The sequence below is a fragment of the Lygodium microphyllum genome, chromosome 4 (assembly GCF_053477565.2).
Source record: "Lygodium microphyllum isolate KBCC chromosome 4, Lygodium_microphyllum_v1.1.10, whole genome shotgun sequence".
In the NCBI taxonomy this organism is placed as follows: domain Eukaryota; kingdom Viridiplantae; phylum Streptophyta; class Polypodiopsida; order Schizaeales; family Lygodiaceae; genus Lygodium; species Lygodium microphyllum.
In genome coordinates this window covers 32451085-32473093 of record NC_141138.1, presented here as the reverse complement: position 1 = coordinate 32473093, position 22009 = coordinate 32451085, and the positions used below count along the sequence as shown (strand labels likewise).

At 40.7% G+C, this 22009-nt stretch overlaps 1 protein-coding gene across 2 annotated transcripts; it reads right to left on the bottom strand.

Moving 5' to 3' along the window:
* Positions 1-7235: 7235 nt before the first annotated feature.
* Positions 7236-18111, bottom strand: LOC148036924 (phosphomannomutase-like). 2 transcript variants are annotated; one of them, XM_087675848.1, is made up of 13 exons: positions 17654-18111; positions 17347-17511; positions 17078-17163; positions 16791-16835; positions 10262-10328; positions 8623-8699; positions 8490-8525; positions 8365-8420; positions 8124-8223; positions 7942-8037; positions 7769-7861; positions 7612-7663; positions 7236-7504 (listed from the first exon to the last, which is right to left on the bottom strand). In XM_087675848.1, the coding sequence occupies exons 3-13, from the start codon at positions 17144-17146 to the stop codon at positions 7449-7451; spliced, it is 747 nt and encodes a 248-aa protein (XP_087531974.1). In that variant the 5' UTR covers positions 17147-17163; positions 17347-17511; positions 17654-18111; the 3' UTR covers positions 7236-7448. The 2 variants fall into 2 exon arrangements, with proteins under 2 accessions (XP_087531974.1, XP_087531975.1); XM_087675849.1 differs by lacking the exon at positions 17347-17511 and having other exon boundaries at positions 17654-18110.
* Between the last annotated feature and the right edge of the window lie 3898 nt (positions 18112-22009).

The window sequence follows — 22009 nt, the reverse complement described above, 5'->3', positions numbered from 1 at the left end:
GTAATCTGATCCAGGTTCCACTTGTGGATGGCTAGTTCATAGTGGAGATCTTGAAGGTCCTACAAGATTATTAGTTCTATGCATCGAATCTAAAGGAGAAAACTCAAGCTTATCTTCAACCTCCTACTAAGCCCTATGCATAAGGATGAGATCATGCTCGTCAACAGAAATCTAATACGGTCTACGGAATCCACGATAGTCCAATTATTCTCCACCCATGTCAAAATGGATGGAAGTAAGCTAGGAGACCCACTCCTGATCGTTTCTATCTGTGTTTGGTTGTGGAGACTGAAGCAATATTGTGAATGTAATCGAAGTCATCTGACCCTTCTATTGTTCCTATTTTTTTGTGGTATACTTTTCGATCAAAGCCCAAGCTTTCTCATAGAGTACCTAGCTTTAATACCATGTGAAAAAATGCTCTAAACACAGAAAACACAAAACTAATCATATAACAAAACACAAAACGCAGTTAGGGTAACTTGGAGACAGTGAACAAAATGAATAATGAAATGAATGAATACTTAATGTATAGTGCTCATGCAGCAAATACACTATGCAATGAATACTGAATCTCGAACTCTCATATCTCTGGGATCAAGGCAGAGATTATGAGCTAGAGAGTTTGTCATACTCCAAACGGATCCCGAAACCCACCAAGGCAACCTCCATGTGTCGGAACACCGGCAAACACAACTGGGGAAGGCTAGATCTAATGCAGACGACAATACATATTAGAGAAAGATAAAAACGCAAGTACCTAACGAGAGAAAAACTGGATGATATCTGAAATCAACAAGCAATTGTGCAAAAGATGTAGGTAACATCTGGAGAAAAGGGAAACTTGGCAAACATAGATTTTAAAGATTGTGACAGTGTTTGATTGATGGCCGCAACACCAGATAATGAGGTCAACAACAAACTGACAATAGGCAATAGCTCTAGGGCACTATGCAACAGCTACAAGAGGGTGAAGACGAAGGCTAGAATCAGACACTAGATGGCAGATAGTTGGGGAAGCTCTAACTGCGATGTCCTCCGCAAACGAGGTGTAGGCAGTAGAGATATGGCTCTTAAAACTTGCAAAACCGAGATTAAAGAAGAGTGGTGGATTACACATCCATTTATAGAAAGTTTGGGGCACCCAAATTAGGGTTTTACATGTGGGACACGATAACCCTCTAGGATCGCATTTCTTTTTAAAATAAGAAGGTTTTTCATTAATTAAGTGTGTTTTGGGTTTGTTTAAGTCAGTCTAATGTAATTTTAGCTAAACATAGAAGGTGATCCATGTGTAATTCATATAGTTATAGCCATGCCATTGTCTGAGCATACCAACACTCAATATCCCCCTGTAATGCTAATAGTTATGTAGATGACTCTAGTGCAAGTTAGGAGTATCTTTGTCCTAGCAAGGTCTAGAGCATATGTAGAAAGGTCACTATCTAGAAAAGAGCCTTCTCCACTATGGGTGGTGCTCCCATCTCTACTCTGACAATCTCATGTGGTACTAAGGACTCCAGATCATCTGTGAAATCAATAATACTAGGGGTCTCTTCATTTTCTTCTATGCATCATATATCTCCTTAGGGTAGTGGTTGATCCTATATGGCTCTCCTCGTGTGATAGAGATTTAATCCCCACACGTGGACTGTTGAGCTAAAATATGCATTACTTGCTCATTAGCCTCTTAAACAGCCCCAAAACACACTAAAAATACTCTTTTAGAGTAAAACCCTAAAATGGAGAGCGGTTCGAGAGAGTTTAGTGGAAATCCTAATTTTTGGGGTGCCCTTCCACATCTATAAATAGGCAGGCTCCCCCCATTCAGCCATCGTCCTTGTTTGCAAGTTACACCAACCCACACACCCTCTACTGCTGTTGGTGCCTAGTTTCCAGCCTGCAGCCCGCCTCCGCCTGCTGTCTCCAGCCATCATCAACTGTAGCCACATTATCTTCAGACTGTCCATTGTTGTAGGCGATAGCTCTCAACTGCTAGCAACTACTCCAAACTGTCCCAGACTATTGTTTAGCCTATTGTCCATCATCTCCAGGATCAGCCAACTTGCATTTTCAACATTGTAGGCCTTGATACTCTCAGACATTGTTTCAGCCTGCTGTTTACAACAAACTGTGCACAATTTCCAACCTCGATCGGTGGTACATTGCTGCGCTTACCAGTTTCCAACCTCCAAACTGTTGTGTTTGGGTGACCAGCTTGCTGCCATTCACTATTCAGCACTCCTACACTCCGACTAGTGGTCACAAACTTGGGATCCATCTTTGATGGACGTCACACTCTGACATTGCTTTGCCCTTGAGCACACTGTACACTCTTACATTCATTTACAGCATTCATTCACTTCAAAGTTGTGTTCTCTCTCTCCCTTCTTATGTTTGTGTTTGAGTTTTGAGTTTTGCATTTAGGATTTGAATTTTTCCCTCTGTGTTTGTGTCTGTCTCTTTGTGTTTCTATTGTGGTCGTATACTCTGTCTTCAGTGCAAACCCTAGCAGTTTCCTTCACACCCCATATAGTATTGAGTGTGACCAATGTATTGAAAAGCTAGTGTTTCTTTAGAGACTCTTGAAATTATACACGTTCACATTTTCTCTCCATGGATCCTAGGCCCCTATAGCCTTTGTGTCAATCTATTTTGTATTGCTCTCCTCAGAGTAAGTCTCAGCCTTGATTATGTAATCCCCAAGTAAACATATTTCTTGACCACCTCCACTGTCTACTCTTTATATGTGAAATGGGGTATTGATCATCAAATCCATTAGTTGGAGGTATTAAACATCATAACCTTGATTATCCCAAGGTTCACTTTGAGCTTCATGTCCTATGTGGCAAAAAGCATGTAATGCATCTAGATGGCGCTCCAATACCTTTGGCGTACTGGACATGATAACTATCTCATCTACATACAATAATGTGGGTATCACTGTCCCCCCAAGGCTAGATTCCTCCTCCCCTCTAAGTCTATCAATGTAATCTGATATCTCATCAATGTAATCTAATATCTCATCAATATAGAATCCAAACAAAGTGGGTGAGAGGGGGTGTCCTTGTTTCACTCCAATGGTACTAGTGATCTTGTCAAATAGTCCTCTTGGAGCTCATACCCATTCCATGATAGACTCATATAGTGTTAGTTGTCAAAAGATGCAAGATCTAGAGCATGGCTATGGTGGATGGAAGATGAAGATTAAGCTCATGATGGCATAGATTGAAGACTTGACCTATTACACAAGTGAATTAGGTTCCAAGATTGAGACTTCGACTCATAAACACAATCTTGTGTATAAGACTAACAATGACCAAGACATTAACTGAAATGGGATTGCATTCATCATAGATTAAAAAGTGGTAATCAAGTACAATGCTTTATAGTTGTTGGATGGATAGCAGTCTCCCTCTCTGTGCATATGGGATTCCTGCAAGCCTATATGTCTTCAGCCTAAATTGCCTCATACAAAGAGGCTACATCAAGTGTGATTGCAAATATCTCAACACCTGCTCAATCACAACTAGAAAGTACAAAGTCAGAGGCTTTAGTGAAAGCAACACCTGCAAAGTGTGGGCACACCATAAACATGGCAAAACACCAGAGGCTATCGCAGAAAAGGCTAAGTGTGGATACCACAAATATGGTGGATATCTAGAGGCTGTAACAGGGGCCTCCCAAAGTGTACAGAGGCTGTAGTACAAGGCTGCATGAGGATTTTACAAGCTCATATCAAAAGCATTAGGGCTAGGCATTACAAGGCTAAAAAAGTCTAGTAAAAATTGGGTCAAGGACTGGCAGGCCCTTGTAGTTTTCAGCATTTCTTTTTGCATAGATCTTCAATTTATTGTAGATCTTCTTGTCGATGTAGTCCAACTTGCTCTTTTTTATCTTGCACTTGTTTTTCACTTTGCTCTTTTGATCCTCTTCTTCTAGTTCCTCCTGGTCTACTTCTTCATTGACTTTGCTTGCAACAATTGCATCAATCTTCATGTTTATATCCCCCTCAAGCAAAGGTATCATCTTTGAGGCAGTGGAATTGACTTTAAACTCTTGCACTTTCTCCAAGTAGTAGGAGGCATTTCTTCAAATAGTGATAGCACTTGAATGCTCACAACTCCATCATTTCCTACAAGTAAAACAAGCACATAGAAGATGTGCTTGAAATGAGCAACAAGAGTAATGTTACTCTTCATTGGAAGTAGCCATGTAAAAATTTTCTTATTTGGCATTCCCATGATAGGATATCAGCTCCAAGTGACTAGCAAAGAGTTTATCTTGAATGTGCTAAAGAGCACAAGTGCCAAGAAGCACTAACTTAGTATCAAGAGATACTATCTTGATGAGTTTAGTGTTGATGCTGATCCTCTTGCTGAGTCGGCTCTTTGCTTGGCTTAAGCAGCTTGATTTCTTTCTTCCCTTGCTAATTTAAACGGGTGCTTTGCTGGTAAATCAGCTGAATATTTGTTGGATACTTAGTTCAAAGAGCACAAGTGCCAAAAAGCACTAACTTAGTATCAAGAGATACTATCTTGATGAGCTTGGTATTGATGTTAATCTTCTTGTTGAGTTGGCTCTTTGCTTGACTTAAGCAGCTTGATTTCTCTCTTCCCTTGCTAATTTGAATGGGTGCTTTGCTGGTAAATCAGCTGAATATTTGTTGGATATTCAATTCAAAGAGAGAGAGAGAGAAAGAGACAAAATCTCCAATAGAGTGGAAAGAGTGGAAAGAGTGAGATTGATGATGCTTGAGGTCTTCAAATCTACTAAGGTCTTCACGAATTTTCCTTCCTTGATGACTTGATGGGCAAGTGTTTGCTCAGATCAAAGTGGTATGGATATGATTTGAGTGGTAGGAGAGAGAAAATGAAGAAAATTGAAGCTTGAATTCCACTGGCTATGGAGTCTACAGTTAGGGTTTTTGAGCAGCCTTGGTTTTTTGTTCTATTCATGGTAAGAAAGCTTGTAACATGGGCCTCCAAATCCCTATGATCCTTGGTCAAATCGTTGCGCATGCTAGGAGAGAAATCGGCCCAAACAAGACTACCCTTGTTTCTAACAACGTGACGCAATTTTCCGAATGCTGAGGTACTGAGCAGCTAATGTCGAGCTCTGACTTGATGGAGAGTTGTGCCCTGGCCAAGGAAAGAATCGCCTGGAAGAAATCTTGTTGAGTTATGACTTGTAGATGGAGATTAAGGTGCTCAAAGTTGGCTGGGTCATCCTGGACATGGCAACCACATAGAACAAAGGTTGGAAAAAATGACAATACTGAGCTATGTGGTAAGCAATGTTAAGCTCTGAGGTAGTGGAAAGTTTGCCCTCGAGTCAAGGAACAAATCCGCAGAAGAAATCTTGAGGAGATATGCTCTGATTTGGAAGATATGAAACCTTCAATCCTAGCAAATCATGTCTGGCTATGGCATGCAAGAAATAGGGAGTGTAGATGAAGTTGGAAATGGAGTCATACACCGATCGTGAGCTCTCCAAAGATAAAGAGGAGCTAAAAGAAGTGAAAGGAGAGTTAAGCCATGCTCAACTAAGCTCTGATACCATGTTCAAGAGATGTGGGATCTAGAGTATGGCTATGGTAGATGGAAGATGAAGATTAAGCTCATGATGACATAGACTGAAGACTTGACCTGTTACACAAGTGAATTAGATTCCAAGATTGAGACTTGGACTCATAAACACAATCTTGTGTATAAGACTAACAATGACCAAGACACTAACTGAAATGGGAAACCATCATGATATTGCATTTATCATATATGAAAAAGTGGTAGTCAAGTACAATGCTTTATAGTTGTTGGATGGGTAGCAATCTCCCTCTCTGTGTATATGGGATTCTTGCAGCCTGCATGTCTTCAGCCTAAACTGCCTCATACAAAGAGGTTACATTAGGTGTGATTGCAAATATCTCAACAAGTAACCCCCATCTCATCTCAACCAAGACCTCCATCTCCTATGGTCTCTATATGAGTCTAGCAATGAGTATTGTATCAATGCCCTCTTTTTTTGCCGCACTAGGCACCGAAAGATCTGTGGTTGCCTATGTGTATAGGCCCCTCGTACTTCACCTTGCTAGAGGCAAAGATGAGTTTCCTTACATTCCTCATCGTGGCAGATATTTTGTGGGACATGCTTGCTCAGTGGGGTGCAATAGGGTCATATATGGGAGAGGTACATAGCAGTTGAGGTATGAAATGCACTAGCAAGTTGTGCAATGAGCTCCTCCAGGTGCATGTGTGGATCCATCTCTTGTAAGCTCCAATAAAGACGATCTGAGTAAGCACTCCTCAATTTAATGAAGTGCTATCTAAGGATTCAATGGGGACAACTCGCTGGGGGAATCACATCATGTCTACACGTGATCCTAAAGTATAGGTATGCATGGTTCACGACCACTACCAATGGCCATGGGAAGACTCTAAAAGACTAGAAAGACTATATATCAAGGATGATAAGGGCCCTAGAAGCGTCCACCATACTCACTCCCGGCCTCTGTATAGATCTTGTAGAGGAGCCTCCTCTTGTAAGTCTCAATGCATGCTTATGTGGGATACAGTAGTTGATGATAGGGCTAGATGAAAAACATAGTGGCTCGCATGGGAGCAATGCTTAGAGCAGCTATGCGGACAACCCATCTGTTTCTGGCTAATGCGGTTACTGTCGTGGAGATGCAAGGAGGCATCTCAATTTTCGAAGTGTGAGCTGGGACAGAGTCTGGGTGGACATTGGGATGTCCTAGAAGTGTTCTTATCTTTTTCAGAGGCCCTTGTTTTTTAGCACCCAATGGTCAACACTTGAGTGTTTTCTCTAGAGTTTCAGTGCACTGCTGCATTTATCTAGAGGCAACCCCTTGTACACACTCTTCATCTCAGGGCATGTTCCAGTGCTCACCTCGTTTCTTGTTCAAGTGTCTGTCCCTCTCTTTCCTGTTTCAGCCTGTGCACATTGACAAGCAAATTTCCATCATATCAAGACCAGGTGATGTAACATCTCTGGAATCAATCAAGCAAGCTCCTTTATGCCTCGTTACTAAAAAACGTTATGTACATGTGACCTCAGTTGTTATCTCAATCTCATCCTCATCTCCTCTGAAAATGGCAGCACTGATTTTCATGCAGCCATTAGGGACATTAAGCAGTTTCAAGGTCTTACAACTAGACCTGCACATATACTAACCTGACTTTAAAAACTCTTGTGTTTTGCCAAGACAGTAAACATGAGGAAATGCTTGCATAAATTTATTGCTTTCTTTTAAAAAGGATCAATGTCCTGTCCATCATTAAAATTAGCATTGGCATTATCAGTTGATAATGCCAAAACTGATCATGCTAATTGCAGTTCTGCAAATGGAGCCATCTGTAATGGCAAATGAGTGGGAAAGCACTCCCTAAAAGAGCCAATACTATACTTGAAATTTCAAATATGGATGATTATAGAGGCAAAAAGAGATCTTCACATTGTTTACGTGTATCATCAGGACTGGTTACTGCACAGATAAAAGCAAAGTGAGTCAGGCAAAAGCTGTGAAAAACAGACTAGATTTTGAAACAGCATTTCTGCCTAATAATAAACTATCTGGCAAGCCTGATATACCAGTGTGACCGACAGTCCTGCTTGATAAGAAGATTTCATAATCGTTTCCTCCCTGTTTCAGAAAAACAGAACATGTAACTCAACCGTTTAGACCCCCTTTCAAAAGTAAGTCATAGCATACAGACAGAGAAAGAGTAAGTGAAAAAACAAGTGCTACCTTGTACGTCTTATCTCCAAAAAAGTGGATTTCAGTGAAATCGTTCTCAATATACGTCAAGCAGTAAGTTTTATCCCAACCTTTTGGGAAGACCTGCATGATATAACCAGTATAAGCATCCAAAGACACCAATGCTTGAAATATAAGGTAAGATGTATAGCAGATCAGCTTACATCAAAGCTAATCTGCCCTCCAATTGAGAAAGTGAGATTAAGATGAGAGAATCTTTCTCGCAACAGAGTTACCATGGTTTCCCGAATATGATGCACCTGGAAGAAGAATCAAACTATATTTTTACCATGTGTTTTGAAGAACCAAAAGCAATTCAAACAATGATAAATTCATATGGCATTACCTTGTCATACTGCTCAAACTCATCACGTTCTTCTTGACTACAGTTCCGACCTATCGGTGATACATTAAGCATGCCAGATCTGAATTCAATGAATGTTCCCCTGGATGCACAGAAATAAAGGACAGTTTCAAGCTCTGATTCAATCTCTTATTATTTCAAACATGAGGAAACAATCATTCCCCAGCCCAGCTCTCTCTCATGTGCTTGCAGAATCAGGTCAAAATGGGACATCAGCACTGACCTTTTGATGGGAATGTCCAGGTCGGCAATGTAATGCAATGTGAAGTTAATGAATTCCTGCACAATCAACTTGTAAATATGGTATAATATGAAGCAGGCCAGTAAAATATGTGACAAGAGTCTAACCTTAAGTTTTTCTTCTCCAAGAAATGTCTTCAAGCTCTGTAAATACAAGAAGCAAAAACTTGGATAACTTTTCTTCTGAAGGTTTTCACAACATGAGACCAGTAATAATCATGCATTTTAAAATGGACATTACCGTACTCCCTATAAGTTGCCCATCCTTGTGTGCAATCAACCCATTTTCAGAGAAGACATAGTCATAGTCCGAAATCACTGCAACAAGAGCATCATATAAACTCTCTCCTTTTTTTTCGTGAAGATAATTGAATTAAGTAGCAATATTTACATCAGACCATCAGGTCAGCTAAGACAGAAACACAAAAAAGAGAGAGAGAGTTTATACATGGGGTATAAACTCTCTCTCTCTCTCTCTCTCTCTCTCTCTCTCTCTCTCTCTCCACACAAACACAATGCACATATGTAATATGTATGTACATGAAGGGTTGTGTGGATGTGGGTGTGGGTGTGGGAGTGGATGCGTGTGTGTGTGTGTGTGCGCGCACGCGCAGTAAGTCGTGATACCCTGAATGCAGTCCTTGTTAAGCTACCTAAGATATTAGCCTAAGTTAACCTCAAATTATTGGTTTATTCCTTTAACTCTCATACAAACCAAACTGAACTTCTAGAAAATTTATTACAAAGACCACCACTTCAGAATATTGGTAGGACAACTGGCTCAAAAAGTTCTATAAAAGGGGACCATGGGTGGGCCACACATTTCATCCCTATTTTCATCTCTTTCATCAACAGCTTGCTATCACCCTTGCCGTCATTGCTATCACCATCAACTGCATTTCCTATCAGCCCCCATTAGTACCCTCCTTCCTGCCTCATCCATCATTATTTCAGCATGCTAGAAAGAGAACTCACTGCAGCTTCTGATCATCATCATTTCAGGCTGCCCTGCTGCTGGTCTTCATCCTCATCAGCTGCATGTTGCACAGCATGCCCTGGCATTTGCATCCATCCATCTGGCAATCTTTTGCAGCATCCTGCTAGTGCAGCACTGGTGCAAGGTCTCATTCCCTGCTGCGCATTTCAGCCTCAGCATCCTCTTTTGGTCAAATAGCTGCTGTGTTTTCAGTCTGCACTGCCTTCCTCTGCCCAAAGACTGCAGCCTTTGGCTGCATTTTGCCACCACACTGCTGTGCATACCATTTTCTTCACCTTTCAACATCAAGTTTGATGGTCTGTTGTGTTTGGGATCTGTCAAGGTGCAGCACACTTCTTCAACATCCCTCAGTCCACACCCTTGAGAGACAATTGCTGTTGGGGAGCCCTCTAGCCCTTGAGCATTCCTTGTATCACATGTATCTATATACTCAATTTGCATTTCTGAGTTCATTTGTCAGTCATTTTGTTGTTTATACAATATGTATTCTATTTGCAAACCCAATGCATCCTCACATGGTCTCAAAACTGGTGCTCAAAAAACCGAAGCTATCACTAGAGCACTAATTAAAACAGTATGTAAACTGCATAACAACATTGGGCGCCTGCAATATTATTCAAGACAGACACTGATGTGCATGGTGGCAGAAATTTTAGTTAGAGACACTTGGTCTCATGCTTCTGTTTTGCTGATTCATTGGCATAATGGTTGACATTTAAAATCAGTAAGAATTTCTAGATGATGTTAGGAGCTAGTATTTTCTTTGTTTTTTTCACAAGTATAAATGCTTCTAGATAATATTAGGTCCCTGATACTACAAGTCTCTCAAAAGAAACCAGACTATAAGGCTCTATAACTACGACAAAAAAACACTTGGCATTACCAGATTTCCCAAGTTGCTCTTGTATCTTAGAAAGGTCTGAGCCACCAACAACACCAACAGCTACTACCTGAATTCCAAAAGTGAAACTGAGTGACAAGAACAACTTACACGATTTCCTAAGGATTGTTCCACATTCACAACAAACCTTTTTTAACATTACAAAACACAAATATAACATCGGTTTGCAGTAATGATGCCAATACCTCCTGTCAAAGCATGTTATGATCACATTCATTTTGTCTTACAATTGTTTTGACAGCTCTTAATACAGATTATACCTTTCTTTGTTTCTTCCTTCTAGTACAACCAGAAAATAAATAGCCTGTTGTCGCCATTTGGAAACTGCACCTAACTTAAAGCCACTTTTGAACGATCAAAAATGCTACCAATGTTTGTTAAATGCTACTTTACTGCTTACTTCTAGCCCTATCCATAAGACTAGTACTATCTATAGTCTGCACAATAGCAACTACATTGTGCAATTCCTAGTAGGATTGTTTTGCTGATGTCTCAGCATGATTGGTGATCCCCAGACATCTTTGCTTATAACTCCCTAGGTCAAGATCCTCAGTTCGGAATGGCTGATGTTTGTCTTGTAGAATCTCCAAGAAAAGGTGAGATGCTTCTATTGCTGATACCCACTGGTGAATTCTCACTCTCGGTTGGAGAGGATAGTAGATTCATGAGGTAGAGGTGTGACTTGAGAAAGTACTTCAAGCTATCATTCAACAAAAGATCAGAAGTGAGCAAAAATGCTCTCGAATGTTTTGCTGGTCCCCACCGTGAAAAGCACCTACTCACACTATATGTGAAAGTTGTATACTTGGCAAAATGCATCGTGCTTCGTTTCCCAAAGGTGGATCTATGCGTGCTGATCAAAAATCACAACTTGTGCATAGTGATGTTTGTGGACCCATGCATGTCAAATCCATCACAAGATATTTGTACTTTGCTACCTTCATTGATGACATGACTCATCATTGTTGGGCATATGCTTTGAGGGCCAAGGCACAAATCAGAAGTGTTTTGAGTGCTTTAAAACCTTCTTGGCCTTGGTTGAAAATGGCAATGGATGCAAGCTAATTACACTACGTACCGATCGAGGGGGGGAATACATGTCATGAGAGTTCAACACTTTTTTGGTTGAAAGGGGCATTATACATCAATGTACTACGCCTTACACACCTCAACGAAACAATATGGCTGAATGAAAAAATCGCACTTTGATGGAAATGGCACATTATATGCTGTCACACAATAAGCTGCTGCCAAAGTTTTGGCTTAATGCAATTATGTGTGCAGTGTATGTGCTGAATTGCAGCCCCAATAAAGCATTGGCTGAATATACCTATGAGGCTTGGAATGGCCACAAACCAGTGGTGTCACATATTCGTGTCTTTGGTTATTTGGTATATGCTTTGGTGCGACAACCACGAAGACATAAACTCCAAGACAAGGCTGTCAAATGAACCAATAAGATTTTTTGTTAATTGAGATGTGGTATTCGCTGAACATGCTGGTCAGCCCTTCATGGACTGCAAAAATCAGCCCCATGTGGGGTCTATAGACATGTTTGACTATTTGTTGCCATGGTTTCAGCAAAGTACATCTGATTTTGGTCAATTTCAGCAACCTATTGAGGGTGTACAACAACAAAATCGATAGCAAACACATGCTGAACAATAGCCTAATTTTCAGCCCATTGATCAAGACATTGCTGATTATGAAGTGGCCGATGAGAGCGCTGCTATTCAGGAAGCTAAAATAGTCCCTAGATGGTTGTTACATACATTATGGGACAGTAAACAGTCCCTTCCACTTCCCGGTACAACTAGAGCAGCCACTTGCCATGCACAGGGCAACTTCGTTGCACAAGCACTCATGGCGACTGCATGCAATGAGGAACCTATCTCTTTACATGATGCTTTGCAAAATGAACATTGAATAGCAGCTATGCAATCAAAAATGTACTCTATTCATAATAATGGCACATGGGAGTTATGTGACTTGCATGTTGGCAAGCGTGATATAGGCACAAAGTGGGTTTACAAATTAAAGCGTAGATCTGATGGTAGTTTTGATCACTACAAGGCATATCTTGTTGCCAAAGGGCATGCCCAATAGCATGGGATTGACTATGATGAGACATTTGTATCCACTTCACGTATAACCACCATTCGCAGTGTCATCACTTTGGATGCTCATTATGATTGGCATGTGCATCAGTTGGATGTGAAGACTACTTTTTTGAAGGGTGATCTTCATAAAGAGGTTTATGTCACTCAACCTCTTGGCTTTGTTCAAAAAGGGTCAGAAAGCAAAGTGTGCCCTTTGCATAAGGCCCTTTATGGTTTAAAGCAGGCACCTAGGGCATAGTATGAAAAGATACATGCATACTTGATTGCTCTTGGCTTCAGTAATTCACACACTAAAAGCACGCTTCATGTCCGCAAAAATGGGAATAATCTTTTGATGCTTATTCTTTATGTGGATTACACGTTGTTGAATGGACCTCATGAAGCACAGATTTCAGCCTTAAAAGTTGAATTGCAGAATGCTTTTGATGTGACAATCTTGGCTACTTGCACTACTATCTTGGCATACAATTTACAGGAATTAAGGGGGGCATTATTTTGCATCAATCTAAATACTTGGACAACTTCTTGAGCATTTTCAAATGTAAGACTACAAGTCTATCTCTACTCCCATTGAGACATGCCACAAGTTTAAACTTGAGGATGCAAGAGAACCATTCGATGCTTCTCTTTATCAGCAAGTTGTTGGATGTTTATTGTATTTGTGTGATACATGGCTGAATATTCAGTTTGGGCTCTCTTAGTTGGCACATTTTATGCATAGCCCTGGTATTACACATTGGCAAGCAGTTAAACATGTCTTTCATTATCTCAAAGGCACTCAAACATTGGATCTTTTTTATCCTAAAGGCACTTCTCTTTGCTTGCATACATTCACAAACAATGATTGAGCTAGCTGTTTTGACACCAGGGTGTCCACTAGTGGTAATTATTTCATGCTTGGTGATTCATGTATTTCTTGGTTGAGCAAGAAGCAGTCTACAATGGCCACGTCTAGCTCTAGCTGTGAAGCTAAATACATGGCAGCATTTACAACTACATTGGAATGTGTATGGCTCAGACACCTTTTGGTCAATCTTAGTGTGGGACACCAATGATCCACTCCTATCTATACTAATAGTCAAAGTGCCAAGGCAATTGCAAGGAATCTAGTTTTTCATGATCGCACTAAGCACATTGAGATGCATTATCATTATGTCAAAGAGAGGCTCCATGCAAGGGAGATTGACTTGGCCTATGTCCCTACACAGGACAACTTGGTAGATGTGTTTACGAAAGCTCTCTCTAGAGAGAAGTTTGAAGCCTTTCGCAAGGCTCTAGGCTTGATACCATTTGGGAATTAATATTCCTATTCCTTGTATATGTTCACATCATTCACTCAAGGGGGGTTTGTTACTCTTGCTATGTTTCTCCTAAATTATGGTCTGAACACTCTCTTATCCATAGGCACTTTTTACCTTCTAGCTAGAGTGGTTTTTTTCCCCATGTGAGCACCCATTAGTAGGTGCAATACTTAGTACCTTAAGGATTGTACTTTCAAATTAATCTCACATAGTGGACCTGACATTCTAGCACTTTCTGCTCTCGTTCACTTGTTCACTATGTGTGTGTGTGTGTGTGTGTGTGTATGTGTGTGTGTGTGTGTGCACATGCTGTTAAATCCTAACCTAACAAGAAGCTGGAACCAAAATGCATCGTGCAGATTTCAGCCATCGGCCCTCTTCCAATGGCTGTCCAACCACAAATGACTATTGTCACATTGTCTACAGCCCCAATCACCCTCTATTGTTGCTGCTATTTGCTCCTTGCTGTTGGCGACCACTCCTACAGCTCCCAGACAATTACTTTTGCAGTTTATGTAGGCTGCCCTCCTAATCCGCCTCCTTTAGAGCATCAGCCAGGTGGCGTTTTGCGCAATGCAGGCCCATTCGGCATTAGACTCACCTTTCTCTATTGTCACCCACCTTCCTATAGCCTTTGGCGATTAGCTGCCATCACATCCAAGTGGTTACACTGTTGCGTTCACGAGTTCCAAGGATAAGCCTGAGTGGTGGAGAGCTTGTCTATTTATAGATGAGTGGATCCTGCTTACACAAGAGGGACATCATGTGGCCTACTCCTCAAGGAAGCTAAATACACATAAAAGAAATTATGCTACCCTTGATTTAGAATTATTAGCTATAATTTATGCTCTTAAACTTTGGAGACATTACTTGGTCGGAAAGAAGTCCACTCTAGTAATTAATCATAAAAGTCTCAAATGGATCTTCACTCAACCTGACTTAATATGAGATTGTCACTTGGAACGGGAACAGGACCTCCTAGAACAAGAGGAACACCCAAGGTCAAGAAACAAGAATGGAAACAAGGGAAACAGCACATGTTTTAAGTGCCCCAAATATACCCTACATGACACAAGTTGCCCCAAATTGGTCAAAATTGCCACAAATTGCCCCAATAGTCCCCCAATGCTACAAATCACCCAAATTGACTTATATATCCCAAAATTGCCCCAAATTTCTCTCAACGCCCCAAAATGTCACAAATTTCCAAATGCCCAAAATGTCCCTCTAATTGCCCCAATACCCCTCAACACTCCAAATTGACCCAAATGTCCCAAAATTAACTCCATTACCCCCATGGCTCCAAATTGCCCCAAATGCCCTAATTACCCCAATTTCCCTTGAAATTAGACAATATAAATGGGTGATTACCTTGAAATTGAGGATAGGGCTGAAATTTGATGGGGGGAAGAGATTAGTAGGTGCACATTAGGCAATGGAGATGGATGAACAGGTGGCAAAAGGAGTGTGACACAAGTAGAAAAAGTAGGAGAAACATCAATTTTTTGTCAGCAGGCCTAAAACAACCGTTCCAAACATGGAACCACCAAGGAAACGACAAGGAACAAGCCTGGGAAAGGCAAGGAATGGGCCAGGGAATAACAAGGAACGTTCCCTAGCCGTTTCACCTCCTCAGAGGGTTTGGAACGTGTAAGGCCGTTCCTGCAAGCCGGAATGGCTATTTCCTGTTTCTATGAAAAGAAGGCTACGCATTCCAACCACAATTTCCCATTTTCAAGACACCCTGGCTGTGCCAAGACACTCAACATAGTTAGGAGGAGTTACCATTGGGAGAAGCTAAGAGTTGATGTACTTACGTATGTCACTAAATACCTAAGCTACCAAAAAGAGTGAAGGCACAACATGTCGAGATGCCAGAAACGCTTTGACCACTCGATGTTCCCCAAATGAAATGGGAATTCATTAGCATCATGGATTTCATGGTAGGCTTACCCTCACTCCAAGGAGGATATGCTGCCCATCTATTTATAGATGAGTGGATCCTCCCCAATTCGGGTTTGGCTTATGGGACACAAACAGTCTCTACGAAAGCGTTCAATTTAATGGAAGTTTAGTAATAATCATGTTTTGGGGCTGTTTTAATGAGCTAATCAGTTTATGATGCATTTTTTAGCTCGATCCCAAGATAGGCCACACTGCTAGTTGCCTGCCTATCTACTTGTGTGAATTGCTGCTGTCATCATCAACACCACATTTACATCTAATTTTTTGCTGTCACGCAAGCTACCCTGCTGCTGCCGGTCAACTGACGTCATCATCCATCCAGCTATATCTGCATTTTCAGCCATCTAGGTTGACTTCACTGCTGCCACATTTTCATCAGACTGTGGCTGCTTTTTGGGATCCATTCTAATCCAACACACTCCAACACCCATGCTTTCAGCCACCTCTACCCTGGTCCTAGAGCTTTGTGGCTTACTCTCATTGCCTTACACAGCCAACCAGCCTATTCATCCTTGTCAACCGTACCATTATATAGCAAAAGCATGATGGCTATTATCGTTCTTTCTAGGGTTTTGTATTCATGTTAATATGTTGTGGAGATTCAGAGGCGATGCCAAATACATGTTCTGCTTGAGAATTTTCTTAGAGCCATTTATCATTAGAGATTAAGTGTAGGTGATCATGTCCCTTCTTCCACTGCCATTCTGACATGCCTATGGATGAAAAGAAGATGAGAAACCTCTTACACTTATTCGCTAACCCTAGCCCATCCCATTGAGATAGTTCATCCCAACCACAAAAACACACATGTAGATTCAACTTGGGTATACTTTATACTCAACCTGCTCTATTTTAAAGTCAAAGTATCGACTCTGCCAAAAGGAACTGACATCAAGCGATCCAGCTTGCTTGACCTCAGCTGTTTTGAAAGAAAGATATCATCTAGCAGCATGTTGCCCTCATCTATAATCAACATTGTTCCTCTACGTAATTGCACATATGCATTTCTTAATGCACCATGGCAGTGCATACAAGCTAGGTGATAAGAAAAAAGCACTTAACCTAACTATATGTACAATTAAAAAAGACTCATACATCAGCCCAAGCAAGCATAACAAGATGTACCTGCCGTAAGTTTTGTAGAAATCTCAGCATCTCCTCAGTTGCAACCTATCAGTATGATACATGGGATGCTCAGATCAGTTCGCATACATGTGCAGCCAGACTCTTGAACAACTAAGAACATAATGCCTACCTCAAGAAGCTAAATTCTGCATCAAACGCACCAAATAGATGAAATAATGCTTCAGGCAATTAAGGGAAGGTCCATGCATTGGCCAGATATACATGCACACAAATGTAGGGGGTGTAGACTGCAACTTCCTGTGTGACATGTGATCAATATCATTTACCTTTCTTGGTAAAGTGAGAGTCCCATCAACATCAAACAAGGCAATTACTCCAGGCTTCCGACCCCCCATCTTGGCACTTTCGTACGCTGGAACACACACAAGCGGTGAATTTGCAAGAGTGAGTAAGGGAAAGCTTGTAATAAGCTTTCATTTCAACAAACCAGTATTGAGCTGCAAAATGACCAAGAAAAACAACAGCAACAAGAGCAAAATTGCTGCAGCAGGCACAAGTTCCAATCATAAACACGAACATACAAGCCAGACTTTACCTTGGTCTTTAGTTGCTTACCAACTTCCTTGAGAGCTTACAGTGAAACAGTTTTTCGAGACCTCAAAAAACAGCTAAAAATATGCTACAATGCATTTGAAGCCTAACTGGATTTTCACGATTGAGCATTAGATCGGCAATAAAACCGCACATACATTTCTAACACCTGCTCAAATCAGCAGCACGTATCAGATCCAGAGATGTCAGGTTTGCAGCAGCTCAATAGCTAATGTCCTACAAACTGCATATGTTCCATGATTAAAGTATTGTTGACAGAACACTAGGGAAGCATGGATTGGTGGGATTACCTGGTTTCAATAAGGCAGAAGAATGGAAGAGGAGAGATCAAGCTCTGAAGTGAGTGGTGGCAACTCAGAGTCCGTCGTGACAAGCGTATCAGCAAAAGACAGAAGACAGAAGAGAGTATGTCTCTCTTCACGATCTGTGTGTATAAGAAATGGGCGAGTGACTGCACCTTCCGCCCATCTATCTCATCACCATCAGCCTACTACTCGCGTCACTGGGATGCTGTTGAGGGTATGTAATAAACTGCTAGAAATGGGATCGTATTTTCTTTTTAAAAAACAATTAGTAGATCTGGGAAAAGCGAAAATCGTAGATCTGAAAACTCCTTTTCCCGTTTGCATGTCGCCTTCCGTGGCCTCTTTTCTCTGACGTGCAGCCTTCCCTGGCGCCTACATCCAGACTTCCGAGGTAATATCTCCTTTTCTCCAAGGAATTCTAGCTTCCAAATGATTTTCTACCTCAAGGGTCAGACTCAGGCCTTCTATCCGAAAAAAATCAAGAGAACTTGAAATTTAGAAGATATGGTCACTTTCCAAGGTTATATCCGGCAGATTATTAGCTTTATTATAAAAGCAATTTATCTGCATTCAAAGAGAAATCTTAAACTTGGTAAATTCCAGTAATTTTTTTACTACATTTCCCATAGTTTTTGTTCTTTTTCTCATTGCACGTGCAACCAAAGGAGGGTCTTTTTTAAATCATTTTTTTCCTAGATTTTTTCTATTCTTTTTTTAATGATGAACCCTATTAAGGCTATAATCTACATCTACATCTATATCAAGCAAAAAAACGCACACACAAAAAAAACTAAATACAAGGAAGTTAATTGTGTCGCCAAGCTCCTATTTTTAAGATGGTTACACATTGCCACTACCTGCCCAGATTGTGCCTAGTTTGTGGGAATAAGAAAATTGGAACTGGGCTGCTACCACCCCTTTACACATTGGGTGACGGACAATTTTTTTGCACAACAATTGTCTATCTGCTACCTATCTACTATTGTTTGCACACTGCCCAAATCTATCCGCTGAGCACTTCCAAATTAAGATACCAATTAATCAAGTGACACACTCAATCATTAATCAAGCAATAACTAACACACTAAAATTAACATAATTTATTGGTGTTGCTCACTGCACTCGTTGAACTACTTGTGCAGTGTTTGTGGTGATTAATGTAGCAACCTCTGCAAGTTCATTCCTCACACTATTTTGGTCATCCACGTGCATTACTATCTCTCTCTAGCTCTGTTGTAGCTTCGCGTATCCATGCATCATCAAAATTGTCTCCATGTACAATGCACATATTATGTAAAACAAGGCATGCTACTATCATCTTTGGGACATTTTGCAAGAGCATATCACACCTCTTTAATAATATGCGAAAATGAGCTTTAAGGATTCCAAAGGCTCTTTCAACTAACATACGACTACTTGATTGTATATAGTTCCAACCGTAACGTTCTAAAGATAACCCATCTTTACTACCCTTTAAAGGAAGTAGCATCCAAAAGCGTGCTGGATAAGCACAATCACTAAGAAGGCAATACTAACCCCAAGCACCATTTGCACATCGTTGTCCTAAATCTGTACACTAAAAAACATTCCAATCATGCATTGAACCTACTTAGCAAATGTCATAGTCCCAAATAAGACAATTCGCAGCCACTATGATTTGAAGAATTAACGAGTGGAATCCCTTCCTACTAAAATAATCCTTATGGTTTTGTCTTGGGGTGATAATTAGTATATGGCTACCATCTACTACACCAATTACGAACGATGTACCTCGAATGCTCTAGAATGCATCTGCAAATGTTCGCATTTGTTGTACACTTAGCCACTTTATATACATGTCGTTCAATCTTGATGTCATCAAGTGGCTATTGTTTGATCATTTATGTTTCTACATCGCATCTCATAAGAAACATAAATTATCGAAAAGTTGGCACCACAAATTATCTCATAAGAAACATAATGCTGCTCTTCAATAATTTGTGTTTCTACTTTGCATCTGTGGTGCCAACTTTCAACTACACATTCGAAGGTACTACTACTAACTCGTAGTCTGCTCTTAAACGTTCAACTTGAAAAGCTACTACTACTAACTCGTAGTCTGCTCTTAAACATTCAACTCGAAAAGCTACGTAGAAGTCCTTGCTCCATGAAAGTTTGAGGCCTAACCAACATGCTCGGTGATCATGCCTTCGATGACCTGTCCTAGCGCAACGAGCTACAAGGCCTCAAGCCACACACTCCATTAAATAATGCAAATGTGTGGTGTCTTCATTAATATCATCCACATCACTTAGTAATATCTCAACCATTGCAATGATAGCAATTATAACACCAATTACACAAAGTACCAATACACGTTCATCATCCATTAACCTGTCAAACCATACAAAAAGACTTAGTTGGGTGGTATTCTCTTCAAATGAGGACACTCCACTCATAACGGATCCACGTGCATCACTGACAACATTAGCCCAATTCCACATATATTCATCCACAAGGTCATACCATTGGCAAGTGATCTTGCAATCATTGCTTGATATGGCAAGTGTGCCTTGTCTTTCCGATGGGCATCATACACACATCCTCATCATCCTTGTCAAACTCAGGAAACAGGGATGCAAGTTGTAAAGCCACCTTGGACCACATGTCAAAACCCTACTTAGGTGGTTTGAAGAACTTGTTTTTTGGATGCACTTGTCGAATCTTGCAATTGGGTTTCTTGAGACTTTCCTTTTTACACCCTCTTTAGTTTAGGTGGCTTGGGTGCATCAACTTGAGGTGGTGGAGCTTGTCGTGCGCGCTGCTTCTAGGCTTGTGGTATTGTGGACACTCGAGAATCCATGGCTTCAACTTCAACCCATGTATCTTAGGTGTTGAGATTTATGCAATCATGCTCCTAAGAAAGCCTCTCTTTATGGAGCAATAGGGCATGGGACATGCAACAGCCTAGGAGAAGCTGCCTAAATCCCATAGGCACAATCAAGAAAGTGGTATCATCTTGTAACTATAAAAGAGTGTACTTGACAACCATTTGATGATGAATGCTATTATACCTTGTACTTTCAGTCTTGTCCATGTCTACTCAAGATTATGTTTATGAGTCCAAGCTAATCTATCTTGGAACCTAATTCACCTGAGTAAGAGTCTTGTCCAATCATTAGTCATCATGCTTCTTGTCACTAACTTCCAACTTCCATAGCTAACCTTACTCAAGATTGGTGTCTCTCAACACGGTATCAAAGCCATGGTGATCTTGTTTTAGCTTAATTTAGTGCTCTTCTAGCCCTCCTCAATCTCAATTCATCATCAAATGACTTCATCTCTCACTCCAGTTTCACTTTACCTTCTTTGTCTACCAGCCAGCACCTGCCTCACTTGGAGCTCCTGGATCTCTTCAACCAAGCAATATCTTCCCAAGCTTTCTTCTGGAAATCTCTCTTTGGATTCGTAATGCTTCTATGTGTCACATCAAAGCTCAACATTGTGGTCACCTATCTCCAACATTGCGTATTTTTCATGCCGTTGTCTAGATTGCACCCTATTACTTTCATACGGCTCCCACCAACAACACTGACCACGATCAGCCCTACAACCATAGGGCAATCAAAGCCTATTATCTAAGCCTCCTACCCACTAGAGGTCTCGTGAAACATTCACATATACATGCTACTACAAGAAGAAGGTCAATCGTTGCTTGCTAACCCTCATTCCACCATAGCTCTTTTGAACTTTAAGCTCTTAAGACTCTTTATTTCTCTCATCTACTTGGTGCATTGAAGTCTCGGCCACTTAGATTTGCTCAATTTCTAGCAAGTGCAACCCTCAAACTCAGTAAGAAGAAGGTTCAAGAAGATCAAGCATCAACATCCAACATTAAGCTTCAAGATAGTATCTCTTGATACTAAATAGTGTTGTTTAAACACTAATAGCTATCGTGTCTTTTGGCACAATTTTTTTTCCAACTCTCTTGCTAGATTTACCTCAGTTGTTGAAGTTGATTCTCAGTTATTGCAACAACAAACAAGAAGATTTTTATGTGGATGTCATTCATGGGAAGCAATATGATTCTTGTTTCTCATCTGTACTACACATGAAGATTGTTTGCTTACTTGCAGGATGAAATGAAGCTACTCACACTCAAGTGCAATCAATGTTTCCGCTGAAGATTTTGAAGATATTTCAGCTACCTTGGTCATCATGCAAAACTCAAAGTTTGTGGTATCTTTGCTTGAGGGGGACCAAAAGAGCAAAGTCAAGAATATTAAAGCAAAGTGGATAACATCAAAGCAAGCAAAGTGGAGAGCATCAAGAACAATGAAAAGAAGATATGCATCAAATTAA

Bases quoted from the DNA above. Each gene is read 5' to 3' on its own strand.
- LOC148036924 (XM_087675848.1), bottom strand. From the start codon at position 17,146: ATGGGGGGTCGGAAGCCTGGAGTAATTGCCTTGTTTGATGTTGATGGG. The intron at 8,224-8,364 runs GTCAGTGCTGAT...CTGTGCATCCAG, and splicing joins CTGGACATTCCCATCAAAAG to GGGAACATTCATTGAATTCA. The intron at 7,505-7,611 runs GTATATCAGGCT...TTATCTGTGCAG, and splicing joins CAGGACTGTCGGTCACACTG to TAACCAGTCCTGATGATACA.